This window comes from Calidris pugnax, unplaced genomic scaffold (assembly GCF_001431845.1).
Source record: "Calidris pugnax isolate Ruff unplaced genomic scaffold, ASM143184v1 scaffold13, whole genome shotgun sequence".
Classification (NCBI taxonomy): domain Eukaryota; kingdom Metazoa; phylum Chordata; class Aves; order Charadriiformes; family Scolopacidae; genus Calidris; species Calidris pugnax.
The window spans coordinates 14,044,196-14,071,454 of record NW_015090810.1 but is presented as its reverse complement, the minus strand read 5'-3'; the positions used below and the strand labels follow the sequence as shown (position 1 = coordinate 14,071,454).

Below are 27,259 nucleotides of genomic sequence, written 5' to 3'. Positions count from 1 at the left end.
AGGTTCCTTAAATAAGACAGAGGTTGTCTTGCTCAACTTTGCTTTCTGAGTGACGGCATTTATTTTGTTACTGTAACGTTACAGGAACCATAGGCAGTGACTAAAATAAGCTGTGCTATGTGCTATATCTATGCAGAGAAAGGAGATCCCTGGTTCAAGAGCCTTAGGTTTAGTTGTAAAAGAAGAGAGAATAAGAAGATACTTCACTCAAATAGCTACATTAACAAAGCTAACATTTCCTCCAGGACCTGAGCCAGTAGGGTCAGTGGTAACTTTATATCTCTAAACAAGGCTGCAACATGCTGCATAGACACGCTCCAGACAAAGCTCATCAATAACCCTTTGCTTTAACTCCTTAAAGTTAACAGTGCTCTTGTGGCAGACTCATTTTAAACCAGAACTTCTTAGAATGTAGTTATAGTCAGCCTAGCAATACTATCTTTAGTAAAAAGTTTGACAAATTTAATCAGACTCAGGACAGAAAATAAAAACTTTGGCATAAAATTATTTCTTTAATTGCCAGTATTAGAATTTTATTTTCAACTATTTCAATTTTTTATCTTTTCTGCTATACAGCCCTTCATCCCTCCATTTTCATAGGTCTTATATAATTTAAAATATTCATCTCCTAACATAACGGTACCTATGCAGTGTTACTGATTTTTCAGATTTTAGATTTCTTCAACATCCGGACTTCATAGGGTTTATTCCAATATTAATGTTTTGAGCCAATGGAATATTCCAGAATTTCAGCCATGATTTGACTTCATAGAAATGTTAGAAATATAATTTGAAAAATTTTATTTGTAACTAAGAATTTTTTTCATTCACGTTTAATTACGTTCCAAGTTCTATTTTGTTGCAAAATTGCAAAATGATGCATACACGTTACACAAATACAAAATAAAATTATGAAGCTAAGACTATAAATTAATTGAAGTTCATTCTTATCTTTGAAACTTGGCTAGTAGTGTTTCCTGTGAACACAAAAATGAGTTTTTAATTGGTGTCAAAGACAAGAACATCTGTAGTGCCTCTGCTGCCTCATATTTCTTTCATTGTTTCCCGAATGGCTGAAAATATTTTACTTGGTTATAAGAGGGGTAAATGTAGATATCAAATTCATTGTTTCAGTAATACAGTCATTTTCTCATCATTAGTTCTTTGTGAATTGTGAATCCTAAGCATTTTTCCTGAATGTAGTAATGGATTTTATGCTCAACACTTAATGAGAGTACAGTGCCTCTGAGCTAGATAATCCCTTTTCCTAAAATTCTTCTAGCATTTTTTTAAGAGCAATTACTTTTTGAAACATGAAATATGCATATTTTAATTAGATTTTTTTTTTTTACATCTAAAGTAGATCATCTTTGATTTCAGTACTGTCTACCTGCTGTATATATTCACACATATCTGTGTGTTTAATCTTCTGCCTTTATGCAAATAACAGTACCTTTTCTTTGAGGATCTTCGCTATCTCATCGTGTATTAGGTGACCTGAATCACTAACTGAAGACCATTTCCAAATTTTCTTCAGTTTATCCCAAAATTTTACTTCATTTAAAATTTTAATTCTATATTACTGGATTTCTTTGTTCTCTTTAGCTATTATTTTTGCTAAATGTCTTGGAATCATTATATGATGATAATACAGTTTTTTAAGAAAAAAACAGATATATGGTTGACAAAGGCAGCAAAATATAGTTCATGAAGATATAACTATGAAAAAAATTAAAAGGAATTTGTCTGTTGTCAACTTTTAAATACTTTTTCAGAATGAACATGTTTCTGGAAAAAGAAATGGAAAAGATAGAAAATGAATTATTTATTTGGAAATGGAAATATGAAGAACTGAGACAAACCAAGCTGGAAGGCCTGAAACAGGTATGTTAGCAGTACGTCATTATCATGTGCAGTAAGAAACAACATTGATATTTCTGATTTCTTGTGTGGAAACTGAGTAAAATCATACCTAGGGTTTATGTATCCTGGAGAGAGGGACATACCCAGGGTGCATGGAGAAGCCTAGCCGCAGCTCAGATGCCGTGTGCTGCCATGGAGGCACTGGTGCTGGGGAGCCATAAGGGTGGCACTGGGGTGTCTCCGTAGTCTCACAGGAAGGGACTGGACGGGGAGACAGGTCCTGGTACCCTATCCTGATGTGCTGTGAGGGTGATGACCCTGATATTACAGCCATGGTTGAGGTCCTGCTGGGCATATGTTCAGGCAGAATGGACCCACGGGGGAAAGGAAGTGTGTAGGGATGTTCTGCCACTGTGATGTCATTGTCCCCAGCCTACTGAGTGGGCATGGTGTGGGTGACAGCCTGGCAACGTGGCGTCCTCAGAGGCAGTGGAGGCATCCTGAGAGTTATATATACAGCATCTTCCAAGTGCAACAAGGTCTGCCCTAATACTCAGTGGAACAGGTAGGTGCATCAGGAGGTTGATTTATCTCAGCAGGGAACTCTTAGTGGTGGAGTTCTGATGCCAGAAAGCATTATACTTTTAAAAAGGAGATAAGCCTTCAAAGGAAGAGTTTAAAAACATTGCCTGGTTATGTAGGAATGTTGTTACGAAACAAGTATTCATTTCAATCCAAGTTCATGAGTAGAATATTAAGAAATATTTGCATTGCAGCTTTCAGGTTCTAGTTTCCTGAACAATGGGTTGGGGACCTCTTAGAATATATGTGTCGATATAACTAAATATATAGAATTTTAAATTTCCTACAAATTTAACATCTCAGATTTGGAATAATCCAGGAAAATTAATTAAATTTTCTATTTATGTTCTGGAAAAGATTGCAAGCAATCTATTAAATTCCAAGTTCAAGTTACAAGGATGTGCATATGTAAATGAAATTACCTTCATAGATGAACATCCACAGCAACAAATTAACATCTGTCATATTTGAGTTCCTTCAGATTTTAGTTCTTTATTTGGTGCTTGCTCATTAAATAGGATTTTGGTATGTCATACTTCTGCATAACAAAGGAATTCTAGATTTAGTTAATTATTTGCTTAAGAAATATAGTATTTATATTTTGTGGCACCATCAGCAGGAACAGAGCAACAAGAAGTAAAAAAATTCTGAGAAGAGGTTGGAGATTGACAGATACCAATTTTTATATATGTGCAAGCATATACACATGTACATGTGTTGCTGCCTTTTTATTGGGAACTTGCTGAATTTCTTTAATTATGAACAGGACATGATATTTTGAGAATTCTGTTCATCTTCAGACTTACACATCTATTTTAAATTACAGGACAGCAGTGGTCTTGATGAATCTGACTAATGTAAATGAAATTACTTACATTTGTGGTTTTTTTTGTAATTGAAAATTCTTCCTTTGTTAAAAAACCAAATCTTGTGTTCTGGTAATGCATGTCACTTACTGTGAATGTCACTTACTATATATTACTACTGATAACTGGATGCTGGAATACCATACAAGTTTTTTGACAGTGAAAAATTTGAAAGTGAAGTAAAGGAAAACGCAGATGTGTACTAGGCTAAGTATGGAATCTGTTTTCTATACACACTTGCAATACTAAATCACAAAGATATTTCTAGATTAATAACAGGTTAATCATTACTTTGGGTAATTTTCATGTCTTCAACGAAAAATCTTTGGTTTCAGTCATGCATAAATTAATCTGCTATTTCCATCGGTAGATCACCTCGTGGTCCCACTGGGAATGTGGAAAAAAATGCTTGGTTTGCAAATGCTTGGTTTGTTTGTGACAGTGCCACAGCAAATTAAACCATTTTTAGCAGTGGTTAGCTCTTCTAACCCTGTGGAAGTCTGAGAGATTTTGTGTAATGTTAGAAGCTTCAGAGCTGCCAAGATTTGGCTATTAGTTCTCTAGCAACTAATTACATTCTGTTAAAAGATCTGTATTAACTTTCAACAAACTAAATACGGAAAGCCTAGCTGATCTTGATAATCATCTTTTCAAAAAATGCTTCAGTCTGCTTCAATTTGGAAACCGTAAATAAGTTTCCAGTGTATTAAGTTAACTAAAAAAAGTAGTAAAGTGGTAATTTGTGTTGTAGTAACTACAAGCATTATATATACCTTTGAGTGACACAGCCATTGAACTTTACCATTTTAACAGCTGCAGCAGGAAGTTGCACTTAGCGTGGAAATGGATATTTTTTCTGTTATAAAAGGTTTGCTCTCCCACTAAATAGTGTCAACGTTAACTTCTAATTTTACTAAGGAGCTCGTTGTTCAAATTTTGACTGATATTTGACAGCACTGTTTCTTTATTTGCAAGCAGTCAAGTGTCATCTGTTTTTACTGCATTTTTGAGTTTGTTACGCAATACTCAGTCCATGAGATCCCATCTTAAGCCAAGACTTATGTGTCAACATTTCTTAGCTGTCAAAACCATTCTGTATGTTCTGTCTAGTTAATAAGCTTCAGTTCTGCTTCCAGAATAGCTTGCAGTAATATTAGTGGAATACTAAATAAGGTAATATTTCCTATGCTTTAGTTTTTGTGTACACTACAAATAGCCTATTCACAACCACAAAACACTTTCTTACTTTTAAAAAGGGTAACGCTATTGTTCATCATAAAATCACACTTCCATTATTATTGTGTTTGTATGAGAATCCACAGAAAGGTCTGTCGAAACATTGAAAAATAAAGGGTGTTGACATTAGATAGATTTGGTTTTAGAGTAATTTTAATAGAAAAACCTAGAGATCTTTAAATTCTCTGGAGAACATGAAAATTTTGGCATCAATGATGTTGCTAGTTGAATATCCATAGTCACCTGCAGAAATGAGCTATACAATTTTGTTCAGATACAGCCTAGTTTACAGATCAATTAACCTTACAGACACAAAAAGTGTATCTGAGCCTGATTAGTTAAGTCTTTGGACTTTTTGTAAAACAGCAAATCCTTGATGTGTTGCCCTGATGTTTTTAATCACAGGATTATAGTTAGCAAGACAGTTCAAGTTTTAGGTTTTGGAATGCTCATTTAACCTTATAACATGCACAAGAAAACATTCTTGTTTACACTCTTTGCAAGTCTTCCTCAACATTTTGTATCTGTCTTTATAATTTCTGAAGGGCATGCTCTTTTGGTGGTTCAGAAGTTAAATCATATGGACTATTTACAAAACAATTTCACGTCATACTGAAAACAGAGGAAAATGCATATACTGCTACATTCCACTGGTGTGCACTGTAGACTTACAAATGCTACTAAGGGCAGTGACTATTGTATTGTTTAAACCAATTTTCTGCTAGCTGAAATACAGAATGTGCCCTTACTCTACATTGTCTAGTGTGTTGGTAATTGAGGGAAATTCATAGCCCAGTTTGTGGAATATGAGGCAAAATTTACACTAGTTGTTACTTAAAGCCTATTGGAACACAAATATGAAAAGAAGTACCCTTAGATTAAAAGAAACACAGGCTAAAGTAGCATTTTGAATCTTAGGCAGAGGCATTTCTATTCTTTTTTTGCATGGAGTTTAGGGTAAATCACCAGCACTCTTGATTTTACGCTAGAGCCAAAGAAATATCTTTTAAACAATTTTTAGAACAAATGTTTTCTGTTCTCTCAGTTTATAGATATGTTTTACATTGTATCTTTTGGCAATCTATGTATTGTTACTTAAGTGCATTAATTTCTTTAAGAGAACTGTAACAGCAACCTACCTGTTGTTTCTCAGGTGGAAGAAACTCCACTGAGGCATAGTAAGGCTTCTAGACAAATCAAGTCTTCTACTCTCACTGTAGACATTTAAATGCTGTTCAAAATGGAACAGCGTTTTTGGAGACTCGGGTTGTTAACAGCTAGTTCTTGTTAAAGAATTATTTCCACCTTTTCCAGAAAACTTTATTCTGAAATTACCCTATAGTGTGAACATGCTGCAGAGTTCCTTATGTGTAAATGTTATTTACATTCACTTAGTATATACATGAACTAGAAATAGTGATACTCTGATAATCTTACAGGAAATTTAAATACATGTAGTAGAGCCAGATATATTCTGACCCATATTCTTTGTCTGACCCCAAAAATGCCTTTTGGTCATCTCAGAAAATGTAATTATTAGATATAAAACAGTAGCCTTAGTGCCTATAGAGCTATTTTAATTATCCTGTTTAATTCTCACCTAAGATGGACAGAAATATTGCATACTATATATAGCTATCATAGGAATAAAATGATGGCCTAAAAAGTAAATTTGTGATGATTTCATATACTACACAATAGCCAGTATTTTGTTCCAATGAGCTAAATGATTCTTTATAAAGTTTGATATCAAAATCTTCAATGCTGAGTTTTAAAACATTAGGGAATTTTCTGGAAACAATGTCTGAATTCTTTGTGAACTCAAATGATTCTGTAGAGTGGAAACTCAGTACAGTTAATTTTTCCTGAGGTAAAATCTCAATGTTTTTAGACTAGATCTAGAATTTGGAATGTTCCTTACCAGGCTCAATACTTCATTTGTTTAAGAAACTGGTGTGGTTTTCAGTCTGAGTGAAATGGGATGATGATGTTACCACAGATCTGACTGCTGGTTTGATAAAAGTATTTAAATCATTACTTCAGATATACACCATGTTTCTTCATCTTACCTAAATTACAATAGTTTACAAGTAGTTTGAGTGCAAGGAAAGAATTCTGGCGTATTGCTTAAGCATGAATTCTTTTAGAGCCTTAACTATTCTTTCCACTGTTTTCGTAAATCAGGTACCAGTTCTTTAGTGTTATCTCTAGAAATTATGTACTCAATGTGAATGTTTTTCTCACCAGACATAAAGTGTAATTTATGATGGTGCATAACATCACGGTTCCATTTGATTGCCTATTTACCTAAAGATATAATTTGGAAAATGCTAGAAAAATCTATTGTTTCGTTGACCTTTTTTTTTCCTCCCATAATAGCTTCTAACAAGAAATTTAAACTGTATTGAGTTGTATTTGCCAATATTTCCTGGATCTTCATTACATGTTTAGCAATGAAATACAGACCAAGATGAGGATTTTTTATTTATATAAGGGCATTCTGTTTTAAATGAAAGATGAAAACTCATCCTTATTTCTGTGAGGAATACATTTAGAAGAAACATGTCTGCATACTGAAACATACCTGTGCATACTGATTTTCTGCAAAAGGGATATCATGCCAAAGCTGCATTATTTGTAGAGATTTGGTTTGCCTGTTGGTCTGTCACCAGCAGGAAATATAACCTGGTGAGGAAATGTTTTGAAGACAGAGGAGGAATATGTACACACTTCTATATATGTGTGCTTACATACGTGAAGCAATCTTTGTCCTAGAGGTTAGCATTGCACTTTTAACAAAACCATTTCTTCATAGCTTAGGCTGAGAAGTCCAAACTGATGACAAAATTACTTCTTAATAATATGTTAGTGTGGTCAGTTTACCATATGGTCCCATATGGGAAACAATTTTTTTGCAGTGTATAGTTTTTAAAAAAATCATCGGCAAAAAAGTTTTTTAAAATATGTTTAAATATTTTGAATTTGCCTTTCAAGATTATATTTTAGTATGCACTTATTTTCTTGCTTAAGTAAATATTTCTGCTAGTAGGCTTATTTGTTAACTAATTACATTAAAACAGCCTGGGCTAAAGCAAGCAGTTTCTTTAAAAAAAACCACCAACACATAAACAAACAAAAACCACCAACAAAAAAACCCAAAAAACACACTAATGAATTAAATGTGACAACTGGTAGAATGTACAAAATTGAATTTAATATTTGACATTTTGCAGACATTGAATTGAAGATATAAACATTTTGTACTTAATTATGTAGTTGCTTTTTGTCTATCCTTATCCAGATAAGGCTATCGATGCATCACATAAAAAATAAAAATCTAATTAGGGGGGAGGTTTGATTGGAAAAATAACCTTAGATTATTCTCTTTTTTAGTTTTTGAAAATACAATGCTTTTTTCTACACATGAAAAATATTCAGTGTTCCTATTTAAAAAAAAGAAAAAAGGCTTTATTTTCTTGGAAAAAACCCTCAACAAATTCCTGTCTCAAAGGTTTTTTTAAAATTATTTTCCCATGGAAAATAATCCTTTCACCTTGTGAGGTCATCATAATATTAATAACAAATACATAGGTGGCACTTTATTCATCTGGGATTTAACACCTTTATACTTATGAACAGTTTCCATTGTGAACTCAGCAGGACTGTTAGCAATCACTGCCTGTGTTGAGTCACACGTCATGAAGGCTTGTGAAATCCATTACTGTGTAGTGATCTAGAGTTTCACATTTACTATATGGTAAATGGATTAAGTAATTTTTTGCATGCCTTTGCAGTTCCTCACGTTTTCCCTTCAATGAAATTTCTTGTTTTTAAAGGATCATGTTCTATGAAATAAAGAATTTACCTAAACTTTTAGTGTTAGAATTAGTCATAGAATCATAAATTATTTTGGCTTGGAAGGGACCTTTGAAAGCTATCTAGAACAACCCCCCTGCAATAAGAAGGGACATCTTCAGCTAGATCACGTTGCTCAGAGCCCTGTCCAACCTGACCTTGAATGTTCCCAGAGATGGGCCATCTACCACCTCTCTGGGCAACCTGTTCCAGTGTTTCACCATCCTCATTGTAAAAAATGTCTTCCTTATGTCTAGTCTAAATCTACCTTCTTTTAGTTTAAAACATTACTCTTTGTTCCATCACAACAGGCCCTGCTAAAAAGTCTTCATCCCCCAACTGGTATTGATACTGAGGTTTGCCCCAACCCAGGTGCAGGACCCTACACTTGTCATTGTTGAACCTCATGAGGTTCACACACATGAGCCCCCTTCTGAAGCCGGTCCATGTTCCTCTGGATAGCATCCAATCCCACAGGTGTGTCAGGCACAACACAAACTTGCTGAAGGTGCACTCGATCCTACCGATGTCATTGACGAAGATATTAAACAGTACTTGTTGCCATATGAACCACTGAGGGACAACACTTTTCATTAGCCTTCATCTGGACATTAAGCTTTTGACCACTACCCTCTGGATGCGGCCATCTAAACAGTTCTTCATTCACTGAACTGTCCACCCGTCAAATCCATATTGCTTCAATTCAGAGTGAAGGATGTTGCATCAAAGGTTTTACAGAGGTCCAGATAGCTGACTTCTGTAGCTCTTCCCTTGTCCTCTGATGTAAACGCTCCATCATAGAAGACCATGAGGTTGGTCAATCACCTCCCTGTGCCTTAGTGTAGCTTCTAGGATGATCTGTTCCATGGTCTTCCTAAACACAGAGGTGAAGCTGACAGGTCGGTAGTTCACAGGGTCCTCCTTTCTACCCTGTTTAAAAATGGGTGCAATGTTTCTCTTTTTCCAGTCACCAGGGACTTCACCTGATTGCCATGAATTTTCAAACATCATGAAGAGGTGCTTGGAAACTATATCAGCCAATTCTCTCAGGACTCTGGGAGTCTCAGGACTCAGGTCCCATAGACTTCTATATATTCATGTTCCTCCAGTGGTCGTGATCTTCTCTCACAGTTGGAAGGTCTTTGTTCACCCAAATGTAGCCCCGTGCCTGCCATCTAGGCTGCAGTTATATATATGTACAGCTTTCAGGATAGATTTACTGTTTCATTGTGGCTGCTGAAATGGAATTTTCTTTTTGACTCAAGTAAGCATATACAAGAGAGCTGTATTGCTTCTGAAACAAAGAAGTTGTACTTTCATGGGAGGTAGGAAAGGAAGAGAACCAGTCAGGCCTTTTTTTTTTTTGCCTTTTCTTTTTTTCTTTTTTCTTTTTTTGTCTGCTTTCTTTTTCTGTTTAATGTGCAACAGGATTTTTTCTCTTTGTAATGATTACAAATTCTACTGTGATTTCACACAATTAGTATTCTAGTAATCTAAGATATATTTATTTTTAGAGATCTACAGTTACAGCAAACATCCTATTCCCAGCACCACTTAACGACTAATCTGAAAAGTCAACAATGGTCATCTGTAAGATAAGTGATCTTGCATAGTTCCTGACCTAAATGTAGAATGCTTTGACTGTTGCTGTCAGTTTTGATGTACTGTTGGTATGATTCATTAGCAGTTACATTGAAAACTGTACTGTAAACTGAGATAATTTAACTTAGTATTTTCTTTTCCAGTTTCTCAATTATGCATTGTTGCATCTTTAATATTATTAATTTAATAATTTCTTGTAAGCTGGGTTGAACAGTGTTCTGATCTGCAGCACATCTTACCTATACAGTCTAGAAAATTCTTGAGACTGATAACAATTTGAACTTGCTTTGAGTGCTTCCAATCATGCTGACCACTATTGATATAATGTTTTCTTACAGTTCCTTATTTATCTTTATATTTGACTCAATAAAGCAATATGAAGTCAGGATGGAAGGTCAGCTTCAAAACTGGTTGGAAACAGAGAGGTGTTGACCTTCTGTATGGCAAATGAAAATTCAAAAACTAAAATACATTAAAAAAAAAGAGGCTACCCATTGCACCATTTACTTTTGTTTTCAGGTGCTTTTCTGCATGCCTACATTCATGTTCTTGTGACAAATCCCTGTATATTTTGAGCAGGGGTTATAATCTTTTTATAGTGCTTATTAGAATGGTTCATGGCTTATTCTAGTCCCTGAATTAGTTACTGATAATAACTAATAGTATTACTAAACACACAGCAGTAGATAACTAGTTGAAGCAAAGTGAGACAGGCTGTTATAGCCTGGACTACAATTAAATTTGTATGCTATGTATCTGTAAAAATCCTAAATTTTAAATTTATCTTTGGTAAATTATAGATAAATTGTTCTGAGAGTTAAGACTAACAATTTAATCAGTCATCCTTTGGCATAGAAGTTTACTTTCGCTTCCAGTACAGTCTGTAAATGCATTTTTACTCATAAGCATACAAATTGACAAATCTTCACTATCTTTATGTTGGGAAAGGTTTGCTTTAGTCAGTCTCAGCTCTGCAAGGGGATAGTCTGGGTTCCTTATTTGGGAAGGAAGTTTAGTCTTAAACTAAGCAGCTTCAGTTTGCCATTGTAACAATACTTAGAGGAAAAGAAATAAGCAGAGTTTAATAAAAGGTTTCAAGTGTCATTTTTTTAAAAAAAAAAAACCACATTCTCAGCAGAGACCCATTATGCTGCCTTTAGAAATATAAGCCAAAATGTATAGTATTGAACCTTTATTACACTGGGGAACTAGTCAACAGTCTTTTTCCTTTGTCTTTTTTTAAATTTTTTTTAATGTAAGGCTAAAACGTCACTGAGGCAAATTAAGGGATGAAAGCTCATGCTTTGCTTGAGATCTTTTTGGCTAAGAATGCTTCAAACCAGCTGCCCTTTGAGATTTAAAATTAAATTAGCAGAAATAATTGCTATAATCTCTGTGCCTGAAACAATCTTTGCCATTTACTTAGGTTGTTTAACACAGTTTATTTAATCTATTACCACTGTCACCCCTGCTGTGTTCTGTCATAATCCAATCAACTACAAGAAAAGCATGTTACTGTTTGTAAAACAAACCAACCAACCGTTTTGGTGTGAATGTCAAGAGCTTCAGTTCTCCCATTCTCAGTAGTGAAACATAAAGATTAAGGTATGATTTTATTGGTTTTTTAAAACCATTCTTTTAGAAAAATTTCCTAGATCAGAGGGTTGTTAGTTAATATGGGGATTTTTACTTGTTTATTCCCTGGATTAAAAGTTCAACCTCTTCATGCAGAGAACCAAAAGTAACTATGCACTTGTTAGCACATCAGAGTTCTGACTCTAGAGAGCCAGAGTGATGACTTGTCAAGTTTTGAGAGTTTTGTTTGACGTGTGTCCTTTATACATTGCAAACAGTATTCTCCAAAGGATTAACTGAAATGTGAATTCTTTTCTTGACTGAGTTTAGACAACAATTTAAATTCACCTAAACCACTGTATAATGTTCCTTTAAATTAGTATTGGTTGGAACTATAATTGTTATGTTCAGCTTTAGGCAATGCAGTTTGACAATTAAGTCATATTAATCCCGTCTCAATTATCACTTGCCTGTAGGAATATAGCAAATGGGCATGTTCTACATACCATTTTTATGTAAGGTCATGATGATGCTTGTTTAGGCACCAGTATTTTGCTACGCATAACAAAAAAAAAATGATAATTTTAAGAGTTTGCATTAAAAAAGACGTTAAAAAAAAGATGCCCAGTACATCCAAAGTAGTTCAGTCTCTGATTTTAATTATGGAAAGCATAGTTTTTTGTCATTGTTCAAAAAATAACCCTCGCGTCAAAGATACTTAAATGATGGCTAATATTAAAGTTATAAATACATAGTTACTGGATTCTATTGGTAGTGTTTCCTATTCATGTAGACATGTAATTAGTCTTGAATGAGTACTCTTTTCTGTCATGAGAACCAAAGCTTCAGCTTTGGTTTCTACAGTTAGAAATTATTCTAAGTGTCTCTCGCTTCAGATTTGTACAAGACAGAATGAAAAGTGCTTGACTTACGAGCAAGTCCAAGGAACTGGTAAACCTTTAGAAGTGGCTAGTATGAAGAAGAAGTAGTCTAGAATGGATCCCAAGTGGAAAGTTAATATTGGGTACCCTGAAACACCATAGCAAAAGGGGATGTTCTTAAGCCATGTAGTAAATTTGCAGTAACTTGATTAGTTACTGAAATAAACTAGTGCAGCATCATTTTGACATAGTCGAGTAAGGCGAATATATATTGTTGGTATATTTTATAGTGTGAGCATTACTTTTAAAGTACAGAAAAGCCATAGAAGTAGGAAGCAATATATCTGAACAGTGTCTAGACTGAGAAACACAGAGCAGCCGAGGTAGCAAGTGATACTCTGTCAGTTCTAGAGGTGAGGTTCTTTGTCCTGATCTGAGGCAGAAACTCAGGTCAGGATTGAGCAAAAAGTTTAGGGGTGCTGCTGGAGTAGGGCTGGAATTGGGTGGCCCAAGGAAAGTTAGGACAGGTAAGATATGTACTCCGAGGGCCTTCGTGGTGTGGCCAGAGGTGGTAGTCTTAGTTCCAGTCAGAGTTGGAAAACATGATGGGGCTGAGCAAAAGAGAAAGCTGGTGGCTGGGTGAAGAAAAAAAAATAGAGACTGTGAAATAAAATTTGAATATGAGTCAGCAATATGCCCTTGCTGCAGAGAATTGTAATGGTATTATGGGCTACATTAGGAGGAGTGTTGCCAACAGGTTGAGGGAAGTGATCCTTCCCCTCTAGTCCGTACTTGTGAGGCCACACCTGGGGTGCTGGTTCCACTTCTGGGCTCCCCAATACAGGAGAGACATGAACATACTGAAGACAGTCTAGCAAAAGGCCACTAAGATGATAAGGGGACTGGAGTGTCTGTCATATGAGGAAAGACTGAGAGAGTTGGGACTGTTCAATGTGGAGAAGCAGCAGCTCAGGGGGAATCTTATAAATGTTTGTAAATATCTAAAGGGAAGGTGTATAAAAGATGGGGCTTGTTATTCATCTATGAAAAGTATAAAATAAATAAGCAGTACTGTACAACTTGATAGACACTGACAGTTTGGATATTCCTTTAGTCTCAATCATTATATGAATTGTGATTACACTGAAGAAGGCTAGCATATAGCAAGGAGCTTTCAGTATTTTTTAAGTCATATTCCTTATTTTTTGTATCTGAAAAATTTAAGTATCTTTTGTTTAAAATAAGGTAAAACATAAAAACACAACGATTTTACAGTAAAAATGAGTGCATGATGTGTTGGTATTCTCTTTACTGATCTTAACAGCTTATATAGGTAAAAGTAGTTACTCTGAAGTTTTAAAATTATTTTCATTTAAATTGGTGAAAGTAGAGTTTTGGACAGGTGTTATGGATAATTCTCTCTGATACTCAGTGACAGAAAAACTACTTTCCTTGCATGCATACTAGATTCTCCTGCAAAACAGGCGGTTGATGTTAAACAATTCTTCGTGTGAATTCACTGATATGAGACTCCATCAGATGCATTACAACCCATGCAAAGGCTACATTTGAGACACGAATTCAGCAAACATCATCTGAAATACCAGCACTACCATGTCCTGATATGCATGTTAACATGGACTGTTAAAGCTGCATTACGGATTATTTACGATGGACACTGTTCCTAGTTTTTCAGTGAATATGTTAACATTTATTTAGTTTAATGTAATACATAGTCTATATTAACTTGAATTTAAAAGAAACTATTTAAAAAAAATAAAAAAGAATTTAAAAAGCAGTGCCAGAATCAACATAGAAGGAAAGATCTGTGAGATCCAGGGCAATTTTCCCCTCCTCACTGTCAGCATTTTCCTTTTCTTGAACTTATGACTCTCTGCATATATTATTCATAATTGTTGTAAATTTTCAACCTTTAAGGTTTTATTTATCTATGGAGAACTTATATTCCTGCATAAAATCATTTGAGATAAATTACTTCTACACAAAAGAGTTTACTCATGTGCAGTAAATCAGCAACTTTTCTTTTAATGTCAACATAGTGCAATGATATCAGCTTGCAGCAGACTTCAACATTTGAGTAGTACCAGAAGGAATAAATATTTGATTAATAACATGCTGGTGCTCAGATATATCCATTGTTATGAATATAAGAATTCATTAAAAAGTTCAATTTGTTGCAGGGCTTGACGTCTCAAGATATTATCAGGCACAATAACATTTATCATGCTTTCAGTATAGTTTCTGATGGATTAAATGGTTGGTGTTCTTGGCAGACTTGCTCACAATAAGAAAAAAAGCAGAGTAAATTTATTTTTTCCTATATTGAATATTGAAGTACTTGTCAAATAAAAAGGTACCCAAGATTTGTCTTCCCTTTCCTATGGAAGGAGTGCTAAGGATTCTGGTAGTTTTTGATTACTTCTTTTAGATGAAAAAGGAAAAGAATTCTAGAAACAGTTATATACACTGTAAATAATCATTGCAAAACTGTGTAGTGTCACACACAGTGAGTAATAGTTTTGCTTGCCAGAAAACATCACACCTGTGCACAGCAGCGCTGGGCTCAGAAGCAGGCAAGCTGATGGGTTTCCTTTCAGACCTAGGAGCTTTTGCAGTTGTTGCCAAGCTCTTACAGACTTCTAGCAGTAGAAATCACAAAACAAATAAAATTAAATTAAAAAACAAAAACCAAAAAAACTAACAAAAAACCCCCTCAAACCCAAAACAAAACAAAGGGTGTATTGCAGGTAATGAAGATTCTTGAAAGTATTTCCTATCCACTTGGATATGGGCATCTTGCTTATGTGAAGTCTGTCTTCCTCTTACACCTTTCGAAGAGCAAAGTATGCAGTGGGATGGAACCGTTTCCATCTAAGAAGTTCTTTAGACACTTCTGACCTAAAATAAAGAAGGGTATCAGAGAATCAGATTTAGCAATCTAACTGATCTCTTCTGCTTGCATATAATTTCTCTTTGAAGACACTTCTGCCTACATCACATTATTCCTGATCTTCCAGTACAGACAATTTTTTCTCCCAGTGATACTGCGAGAGTATCTTTAACAGTTTGATACCGTTCATTTTAGAACCTTGATGAAAGACCTTTAGACCCAGTATTATAACTATGTTATGAATTGTAACAATGTTTCACTACGCACTCTTAATGAACAAAGGTGATGCTTGATGGTAGACTCCTCAGGAGGAGCTTGCTTTTCAGTTTGTTTGATCCAATTTACCCAGGTGCCATATTTAAGGAAATTGCACTTTTGCCATACCTTCTAGTAGCTGTGACACGTTCAGTATCTTAGAAGTGACAACATCTCATAAATAAATAAAACTGCCACTGTGAAATGGCAGATTCTCTGTCCTCGCGCTTCTTGTCAATGTGCAATAACTTGGAAGATAGTTGATAAAACTGCATAACTGTTGAGTTAGTGGCTCCGTCTTTGAAAATGTCATTAGATGTGACTTGTTTTGAGAGACAGTATTCCTGTCTGAATTACAGAAAAGGAACGTTTTCTTCAGAAACAAAGGCTTGTGCTGAGTTTTGTAAGTAATTGCAGGGAAAAGGTCTGTAAGAGTCAAATTCACAAATATCTTTATGAAATTTTATTGTTATTTCAGTAAGTTTTCATTTAAGAAGCGTGACATGATCCTTAATTCATAATCAACCTGCGCATTTTATTAAAGTTTCAGTTCAATGTGTCTCTTGCTTTACATTTGTAGAACAATTTGTAGCATAATAGTAGTGTAAATTACCTCCATGTACAATATAGTGAAGATATCAAGAATCTTGAAAATGTGTATTCATTCATCCTGCTTTAAAACGTGAAAAACCCCTGTGTGGCCATTTAGAACATAAAAAAGCATATTTTCATTTTTAATCTCTGCAAGATGAAACAGATGTTTTACAGGTATTTGATTGAGGCTGCCAGAAGTTTCTTTTGATTAGTTTTAAACAGGAATTCTTGCCTTTCTGTATCACAAGTCTGTAGGCCTTATTTGGCTTGCCTGTAGATTATTAGTATGAAGACAGATAGTTAGAATTTAATGTTTTGATGTGGTTGAATAAGTTTCAGATTGTAAATAAATAAATTAAATTCTTCTGTTTTCAGTCAATTCTGCTGTGGAAAATGCCCTGCATGTGATGTGAAGTATCTTGTATAGACAGCTTTTATTCTGAGAACATATCTCTGAAAATGCTGTTTTTTTAAAAGTGTCATTTTTGTAAAAGAAAAATCTTTTGCAGAGAATTTCCAGCTGAATTGCCATTTTTTTGTTTCTGATATCATTGTAAATCATATCAGTTTCTGATATAATTTTCATAGTCAGATCAAATCAAAATTACAGCTTTTAACCATAATGCTTGTGTTCTGTCCATCTCTATTTTAAATGCTTCCTTTGGAAAGCTGGGAGTCATAACTGTTTAAGTACGCTTTCCTACCTTTTCCCAAGTTTTATAGGAAGCTAAAAAAACATTTCCTAAAGCCAAACAAAATCTGCTGCTTTCTTAATCTCCCTTTCTTCTGAGTGGTGTGTGGAAAAATTCTATTTTCCATCTGAAATCATATTGATTGTTACATCTCTTCTTTGTCATCCTTCTTTTTGCTCTCATTGCTCTCATTAAAAATGGGTAGACAGCTTAGTAATTGTCCTCCATTCTACTCCATCTTCCCTTGACTAAAGGGAAGGAGAAAAATCATGTTACAAATAAAACTCCTTGGGCCTCAACCACTGTTATGTTGCCTTAAACTGAGCTAGAGCATTAAGATTTTCCCACTAATGAACTGTACCAGGAGGAGTTCCTTTTTCTGTGTCTGTTTTTCTCAGGGCTCTACCTTTCATGTTAGTCATAAAATGGTGTAGGTTAGCTCTAAGATGTAATTATCCAGTTTCAAAAGGTCAGTACACCATACTCCATTTTGATCATTCACCTTTGCAATTATCCACTTCACTGACAGTACCTTGACCTCACTCAATACTTCCACCATTATTCTGGTCTTCCTTTTAGAAAAGCAAAATTCAGTATAAGTTTGCGGAGACATTTTCTGGAGAGAAAATATACATGTTTGAAGGGAAAATGAAACATCCTGAGTTTTTTTCAGTTGTTGCAAATTTTTTCTTAGCCTTTCAATTCCTTTATAAATGAGAGTCTGTAGTTCCACCCCAGAACATTTATATGACAATGTATATACTACATGGAAAGAAAAAAAAGAAATTCTTTTCACTGCAGATGTGAGGTAGGTATCACTGCTATTCAATCAGTTTGCACTTTCTGACTGAAGTTTCAGTAACAAATTTCAAAATGAAAAATAAATATTACTGTTCCTGTGAAATGTTTTTGTGTGGAAAGTGAAATGCGGTAGACATTAAGGAGGCAATAGATGAATTTAAAGTATTTTTTCCTTGTAATGAAGGGTAGAAAAAAAAATTTTAAATGCCAAGTTCCCTTTAAAACACCACAGGAACATGTCTATGTACATACATATATACATACATGTATGTATTTTATGTACACATATATAGCCACAAAAATTTCATTAGGTTAGTTCAAGAAAGCTAACACTTTTTGAATGTTTGCCTTGTGTTGCGTTTTCAGTAACATCTGGCTCAACTTCCTTACTGAGAAAATTTCCTCTAGCTGCTTTCCTCATTGTATTTGGTGTCACAACACTTGTTTTCTCTGGCTGCATAGTGGAAATGAAAGCAGGTATGCACAAGTTACTTGCACAATGGATGAGGTGATTTTCAGCCCTTTGTGTAGAATTGGGTAGATCAAAATCCCAGGGTGCATTCCAGGGTGCATTCAAGCTTAGTGAGGGGGAATATGTCCCTCACAGAGCAGCTCTAGTTATATAGTTATGAAACAGCCTGCAGAGCACATTGCAATAGGTACCCACTCTCTTTTTTTTCTCTCTTTTTTTTTTTTTTTTTTTTTTTTTTTTCCTTTTTTTTTTTCTTTTCTTTGGGGAAACATTACTTTCTCAAAAGGCAGAGAGGTCATAATTGGAAAATAAGGTTAGTGAGTTTTTTCAATCGAAAAACAAACAACATTCTAAATCTTATTTATAGAGGGAAAGAGATCCATTAAGCTTCTGGTTTGTTTTGTTTTGTTTTATTTTGCTTTGTTTTAATGAGATGAGTATGTTCTCCAAAATCTGAGTTAACACCTAGCATTGCCTTTACTTATTGCTTTTAATCTTTTCCAAAAGCTAAAGCACCAAGTTATAAAAAGGCCCTTCTCACGTCTCAAAGAGGCCTGAGCAGTCTTGAGAGCATTCTGAAAGACCATAACCCTGCAAGATTTCTTGCACAAAATTACATTAAAAAGATCATGAAATACTTACTTGCTTGTCCTAACTTAATTCTAGGCCAGATTTTTTTTCTTTGCTTTAGCCTCCCTTCTCATTTTGGAAGAATGACATGAATGATAGAGAAGCAACTTTGCAAAGTTCTTAAGTTTATGTGTTTTATATGAATGTACCTTAATCTCTTATGTAAAAATACAACTCTTGGAAAACTTTCAATTAAAAAAACAGTAGTGTGATTCTTGAATGTGACATTACTGCTGTGAATATCTCTATTTCATCTTTGAAGCAAGTTGAACAGCAACAGAATATAATAACATTGAAATTTCTAATTTACTAAAACAAAACAAAAAAGTTAATTAACCAAACTTTCTTTTTATATGGATTCAATGCACCACTAAAAGCTGTAATAATACTGCACATTCACAGGTTTTCTGAGGCCTTTGCAGTGAACATAGTGAACATGACTGCTGCTTTTATCATAAGCAACCACTAAGCTATTAATATGTTTGAGTTCCTAATTAAGTTAGGAGAGTGAAGGTAATTCATGGAACAGGTAGCTGAGCTTGCATAGGAGATATTTCTCACACTGGCTACATGCAGTATGATTACTGCTTAAAGTGTTAAGAGCTGCTTAAATTGTTTCAAAAATATGAGTAACAATTGATAAGTAAAATTGGGTTCATATATGTCATTAGAAAATTATTATAAGCAGCAAATATTTTTCCTTTGTCTGAATTTTTGTTCTGCAGCTATCAACATGTACCTTTACACATGTTTATTATTCTGCACGCCAAAAGTATCCTAGTTAAGGATTTAAATGACCTGATTAGATTATCTACTTATATAGAATACAAAAATTCCAAAAATGTAATGCAAAATAATATTCTTTAAGTCTCAACTAAAATAACTGAGTGCATCCTTTTTTACTTTAGGAAGATTAATTAGCAAAGATGTTACCTACAAATACCTGGTCAGTAATTTTCAGTTATTTTCATACTGAAAAAAAATATTCTCCGTCATGACCTTTTCAATACGAATATTTCAGTTTTCCACTAAGTGAGTTAAATATATATAAAATAAATATATATAATTTCAGACATAATTCATTTTATTTGATTCAAGATTAAAATATGTTGAAAAGTTCATATAGAAAGTTGACACTAGTCAGTTCAGGAGTATCTGTGTTCCTCATAAAAAAATAGGGTTATCAAAGCTGTTTTCTGCGATCTGTATTACATTCATTCAAACCTCTCCTGTCTGTTTTAAAGGCAAATATGTAGATATTTGCAACACAGCTCCATCAAGGATGGGGTCTGGAATACTCAGATTAAAAGCAGCCCTGAGGCAAAGAGTGACTTCTGGTCTGGGTGTTTTCCAGCTCTTTCCAACAGCTCACATCAGCCAGCTGGACTTGAGTGCTGCCAGCTGGACTCCTGAAGCTGGAAGGGCTCTGACAGGGGTTCTGGGGTGGGAGTGGGATTGGTGATTGCACAGGTGTGGGAGACAAATTCTGTCTACTCAAGAAAAGGTTGATCTTTTTAGCAAGGAGTGACAAAATTGCACGTGGTGACTTTGTGAAGCTGGCATTCTGAATTGAAATCTGAAAGTTGGGATCTGGCGCTTCACTTTTTTTTGCACGTTCTTTACCAAAGAGGAAAAAGAGAGCAAATATGTCCAGTGAGACCATTATATGAAAAGTGTTATTTGGAATAAGCGTAAGGTATAGTTTGGGACAACTCTAATGAACAACGAACAACCCTGATTACTAACTCTCTGAAAATCAGTATTTCAGAAAATATGAGTTCTAATACTTTCCTGGACAATGATTTATGATAAATCACTTATAAATTGCCTATTTATTATTTTGTACAAGTTAGTATTTTTTTTCTGACTTTATTATGGAGTTATTTAGGTATACGGTATATTAGATGTTTAAATTTATCATAATTGCAGCTTGTAGGTATCTTGAGTGCAATGAATAGAAATTTTACAGACACAGAGATAAGTAAATTTACCTTTGACATCAGAACTTGGTTTGGTAGTCATCTTGTGCTTAATTGCCTGACTGAAATTCAACCTTCGATGGCTTTGTGATTTCTCTCTACTTGAAGTCTGCCAAAACTGAATTGGTATTGATTAGTGTCATCACTGTGAAAGGTGATCTTTCAGGCTTAGAATTTGAGTCCTGTCTTTTGGCAGATGCTCTGCAAGAACAGAGGGCTTTCTTATGTTCCAGGTCTTTCATGGGTACTTGTAAGACATTATGCCTACGTATTCATTTAGAAAAAATATGACTTTTCCACTGTAGTCCAGTAGATGGTATATAAACAACTATAAAGCTGCACAATTTGGGGAGGGGGGGAATGTTTTGAGGCGGGGGTGATGGCGGAGAAGATTTAGTGCTGAATAGAGGTATGTGATCCCTTCATTTCCGGTTCTTGTACAGAAATTCGGTGGACAGAATTTAAAGACCTCATTAGGAATATGTGAGCATCTCACATTTTCTTGTGCATTGGAGTTAACATAATGTAGTCTATCACCAGAGGGTGGCCCATTACAAAAAAATCAAACCAAAAACAAAGGTGCAAAATTATTCTTCCTTTATTCTCTGTTTACTCTCAGTACAGATGTGTATCTTCGTTCTAAGAAATTTATCTTGTTAAATAACCTCTAAAGGCTGTGAGATAACATGAGTATAAAATGCATAGGCCTTTCATTCTGTTGTATTAGACCCAGATGGCTGTAAAAGATATTTTTTCCCTTAATACTATTAATTGTGACATCAAGAAAGAGAGTAGTGTGAAAACTTAAAAATCCTTCCTCACGTAATTAGGACAGTGGTTTCTAGTACTGAAGATATTCTTTAGAAATTCTTCAGTTTAATGAATATTAATTATAGTCCTAAGGTGTAAACAGACTATTATTTTAAAAGTGCTGATTTTTCATCTTCTGGGGAATAAAAATGAACTTTGACACTGTTAGACCAAAATCAATCTCAATGTTATTTAAAACAAATTCTTATATTATTATTTTTTTAATACCATTGTTCTATGATAGCAGGGAAAGAAATAAGGTTTGAGTACTGATTATTATATTAAACCATTACCTATGGTTTACTTTTGTAAAGGTACAGTTAATGAGAAATTGATTCTTTTGGGTTTTTTCTTTTAAAATTCAAGTACTTAACTTTATGAAACATGGAAAACATTTAGTTTGGACTAATTTCTAAAATGATGGGAGGTCATTAGCTTCACCCAGTAAAGAAGAGGTTTTTAAAATCATATTATTCCTCTTTATTTTTCTCTTTTTCGGTTGTTCTTCCTCCCACCCCAACCTTTCCCAGCAGGAAAGAGTGTGGTTTGCGGATATCTCTGAATGGGGAAAGAGAGAGAGACTTGAAGCAGAGAAACAAAGTTTGGAAGAAGAGAACAGAAGATTGGAGTCGCAGGTAAAAGAAATTCAGGAACTTCTGGAGATGAAAAATCAAGAAACACTAACTGAATCAAGCTGTGATCATCAAAATGCACAAAGTAAGCTTCTGGTTGAAAATAAGGTATGTGCATTTCTTAGTTTGATTACCTGGGGTGTGTTCCCCAAAACAATTATTATTTAATGGTGTCAAAATGTGTCCTTAAAACAAGGGTTGTGCAAGACAGACCAGCCCTGTCAGCATCTTAGACCTGGACAATTAGAAATCAGTGACTTTGAAGATCTGTAGTGTACAAAAACTGAAAGAAATATATTTTCATTTTTAAAATGAACAGGGGGAAATGACAAGTCTGACAAGACTAGGGAGCAAAAATGAAGACTGGGAGGAACAGAAGAGATTAAGTAAACTTTGGTAGCTACAGAGTCCTGATTGAGGTCAAAGCAAAAAAAGCTGTGATAAATCATTTCTCTATCTTGCTGAATATTAACTCCTTTCTTAGGGAAAAGAGATCTGAAGGAAGAGCTGTATTTCTTATTTTTAATTTTTCTACAGATCTATTAACTTTTAAACCTTATTGTACTGCTAAAAATGATGTGATAAATTATTCAGAGACTCTTAGCTATTGGTATTTCCTTTATTTTATGTTTTTCTGTGCTAATAATTAGTAATCCAGAAGGTTCCTACTTTCATTGAGACTGAAAGCTGTGTAAGAGAAAAAACAAAACAAAAAAAACCAAAAACGCCAACCAGTAAGTTAATATACCTACTTGATGTTATGATTTGGTCAGTGATAAACAGTAATGTTCTTATTTGCCTAAATAAGAAACAATTTAATGTCATTTATGTGCATTTACTGATGAATATTGGAAGTCTGAGTAACTAGGACCAAATATGGGTTATAGTTACAATAGGTAATTTACCTTGGGAAAGACTGAGAGAGGTTCTGTACTTGATGTCTGCTTTTAAATTGTATGATTCTTCTTTATTTCTGTGATGGCTCAGGAACAGCAAATTGCAATTCATATATCTTACCTTATACATAAAATATCTTACATAATAAACACCTATTTTAGATTTTCCTTTACTAGTATTTATTTTATCATATCATATATCACATTATATCATACCATGTCATATCAGCATTTTCATGACTTCTCTGTAATGCAAGTAATTTGAGGTTAGAAATGTGGCCAGAAAGATACTCCTCTGCTAAGGCATGTTACTATATTTAAAATCTTTCAGTTATATGGCTGTGATGGGTTTTTTGTTTTTTGTTTCAAATGCTACTTGCTTAGAATGTTTGACATCTGTGATCAACTTTGTTAGCATCAGCTCTGCCTGTTAGTATCACACCTCATACTGACACAACTTCACAACTTTTTATCCAAGTCAAAAGGCAGAAATGGAGTCCAGTCATCTCTGTTTCCTTATCATAAAAGTAAATGTCAGTGCAGTGTTTGCCTTCTCATAGCTGATGATTTTAGGCTAAGATTTTCTTCAAAACTATTGATTATCAGTTTAAAGGACAAAATTAAAAATTTTATTTTAGCATCAGCTGAAACTATGTGATCCATGGCAACAGCTATCATCCAAAGACTGGGGTGGGAACTGATTTGTTTGCAGCTGTTTCTATCTCATATTCACAAGAACTGCAAGACATGGTATTACAGAATAAGTCAGGCTGGTATAGACCTCAGGAGACCTTCAGTCCAACCACATGCTAAAAACAAGGTCAACTCTGAGGTCAAACCAGGTTGATCAAGGCTTTTTTCAATGGGGTCTCAAAAACATCCAGGACTGCACAACCTCTCTGGGCAGCATGTTTGTGGTGGGTTGACTCCAGCTGGCAGGTAAGCTCCCACCCAGTCCTCATTTACTCTTCAGCAGCAGGATTCGGGACAGAATTGGAAGGGTAAAATTGAGAAAAAACTTGTGTGTTAAGGTAAAGACAATTTAATAAGTGAAGGGGGGGAGGAAGGAAAAAAACCCAACAATTATGCAAAAGCAATTACACACTACCAGCAGACTGATGCCCAGCCAGTCTCCAAGCAACAGCTACTTTGGAAAAAACATCACCCCTCTGTTTTTGCAAGGGACTCTTCCTTCCCAGGTGTAGGACCTTGTCATTGTTTAATTTCCCAGCCTCAGGGAGAAACAGCATAACTTTGATGGAAGCATCTTCCCTCTAGAGCTGTGAATTGAGGAATCTGCTGTGCCAGGAGTAGTTTCTCCATTTTGCGCTTGGAACTATGCCCTATGGTGCATCACCAACAAGGCTTAGCAGTCTAGTAGTTTGCAGCAATGTTTCAAGCCAGGACTCTTTGCCAGTGCCTGCCATAGTATCCTAAACGTACTTGATCACTGTGTCCAGGGTTCCCAGACTCTGCAGGCAGAGCAAATGGTACCACCATAAACAATCTTCTGTGACACCAAATACCCATTGACAACATGAGTAAAATAAAAGGTCAACAGTATTAGAGGAAAGGACAACTCTGGTGAACCCTAAATGCTGCAATTAACTCTATCCACAGCAGGAAAAAATCTTTACGATAAAAAAGTCTTATAAGAAAAATTACTATAGCAATTAGTTCATCTCCAAATCAGCCATGGCATTTGAGACCTGGCCAGCCATATGTGGAGAAGGCAGCTGGTTTGTAGAGTTAATTACCAAATTTTTTAACCTTACTGCAGCCAGTAAATGAAAAAAAGGTGTTAAGGAAGGAGAGAGAGTGGCTTTTTCAAGGATTCCAGCCTAACTCAATTTATATCTTAGATGGAACCTGTCTACTCGTTTGTAGAGACATTCTAATGTCAGTGTTGAACCTTTCTGGTTCCTGAGACTGTTTCTGTCTAATTTACTCTAACACCTGACAAGAATGGCTTTGACTTCTGATTCAGGAGCCTTTTTTTCTGGCATGGTAGCTTGAATTCAGATAAAATAACATGTTATATGCAGAGTTAGAAGATTATAGAAGGATGATTTCTGTAAAATATCAGTAATGGTTACATGCTTAGGTTAGCAAACGGGATTATATGCAAGATTGAAACCACAGCTGTCTGAAGATCTTTGTGCATCTTAATCTGAATGACCGGACACAAGGGATATGGGTAATGTGCTATGGAACTAAATCCAGAGCAAAACACAGTTGCCCAACAAGCTAGCTTCTCCAAAACCTGTATTTGTGAGATGATTTGGGAGATCCACTGTAGTTTTTTAGAACAAGATACAGTGTTATTAATTGATGTATGGCTGATTCATACTTTTAAAGGGTATAAAAAACAGATGGCAATATTTTGCTTTTTAATAACAGTTTTAGTAAGATTAAACATTGTATCAAAATACAGACTTGAACTCCTAACGTCCTTGTCTAAATGATTTCATATTGACACTTAATTATCTTGTTCTTTAATATGTATACCTCCACAGAATATGGAATTTGTGCAATCTCTTGCCACTTATGATAGTAAATCATGCGGATTGAAGTTCTGAACATAAAAGTTATTAATTATACTTTGTACAAAATGTGAGTTCTTACTATTATTCTTAGCTTGCAGTATGTTGGTTTAAAATGTTTCCAGGTGCGATTTTTGAAAAGTTTACTTCTGTTGTATAAGATGAGCAGAATTGATGAAACAATTGAGATCAGACATTGTTACTATGTGGTTTTATCGATTGTACTTCTTGGAATGGAGAGTACCGTTTAAATTAATAGCTGTATTATTTGACAAATAGCATGGCAACAAATATTAAATGGATCTAACTGGTTCATCTAGGAAGGGATAAAAAGAAAAAAAACCAAACAACCCTTATTGATGGTATAGATCAATACCCATAACACGCTGTTTGTTAAAAGATATTTTCTATTTCGTCTGTGAATATGACCTAAAACAAACCTATAAAATAATTTTGGGAATAATAGTTGGGTTTTTGTATTATCTCTAATTTTTATGGTAAATATCTGATTATTAAACATTTGATTACTTGAATAAGTTTTGTAGTGGACGTGTGCAGAATCTAAGTAAAGAATGTTGAACTGTGAAACTTGTGGATGCACAAACTAATTATTTTTTTAAAATTCAATTTCCATATTTAATATGATACAGTTATAATGTTGTTAGAAAAAAAATATTCCATAGATTTTAAAGATGGAATGATGGACAACACACATTTTTTAAGATTAAACCAGTTTAGCTTAACAATACCTAGCAAGCTGGCTTTTAAATCATGAACATCGTAAGTTTGATTTTTGAAAAGTAGGAAGCACTATATTTTTTATGCAAATAACTTGAAAAATCTTTTGTATTGGGTTTACAAAGAAATATTTTGGTAGCAGGGTTGCTGCAGGAGTGGCTTCTGTGAGAAGAGATCAGGAGCTGCCTCATACCAGACACAAGCAGTTCCAATGGGCTCCAAAAGGAGCCCACTGCCAGCTAAAGCTGAGCACATCAATAGTGCTGGTGAAAACACATTTAAGATACAGCAAAAAAGGTGAGCAGCAGTGTGTGATAGGGAAGACTGAGGAAAAAATGTGAGAAAAAAACAAGCCTGCAGACACCAAGGCCAGAGAAGAAGGAGGTGTTAAGGTGCTCCAGGCACTGGAGCAGTGATTCCTCTGTAGCCCATGGAGGACCATGGTGGAGCAAATATCTGTGTTGCAACCCATGGATGACCCCATACCAGAGCAAATGGATATGCCCTGAAGGAAGGTGCAGACTGTGGTGAGCACATCAGGAGCAGGCTCCTAGCAGGAGTTGCAGCCCATGGAGGGGGATGTACACTGGAGCAGTCTGTTCCTGGAAGACTTGCCCCATGCTGGATGGATTCTTGAAGAGCTGTGGCATGTGGAAAGAATCCACACTGGAGTAGTTAATGGAGGAGTATCCCATGGGAGGGACCCCTAACTGGAGCAGGGGAACAGTGTGAGGAGAAGGGAGGAGCAGAGAGGAGTTGTTATGGAGTGACCCATAACCCACCATTCCCCATCTGTGCATAGAGGGAGGAGGTAGAGGAATGAAGAGTAAAGAAGTGAGGTTGAAC

The 27,259-nt window shown here is 35.0% G+C and overlaps 1 protein-coding gene across 1 annotated transcript in view; it reads left to right on the top strand.

The window, feature by feature from the left end:
• Positions 1-27,259, top strand: part of CCDC102B (coiled-coil domain containing 102B) — a 145,367-nt gene that overhangs the window by 23,304 nt on the left and 94,804 nt on the right. Inside the window, exons 4-5 of the mRNA XM_014938472.1 lie at positions 1,776-1,884; positions 22,135-22,344. Coding sequence (XP_014793958.1) covers positions 1,776-1,884; positions 22,135-22,344 — 319 coding nt within the window. The remainder of the gene's footprint in view (positions 1-1,775; positions 1,885-22,134; positions 22,345-27,259) is intronic.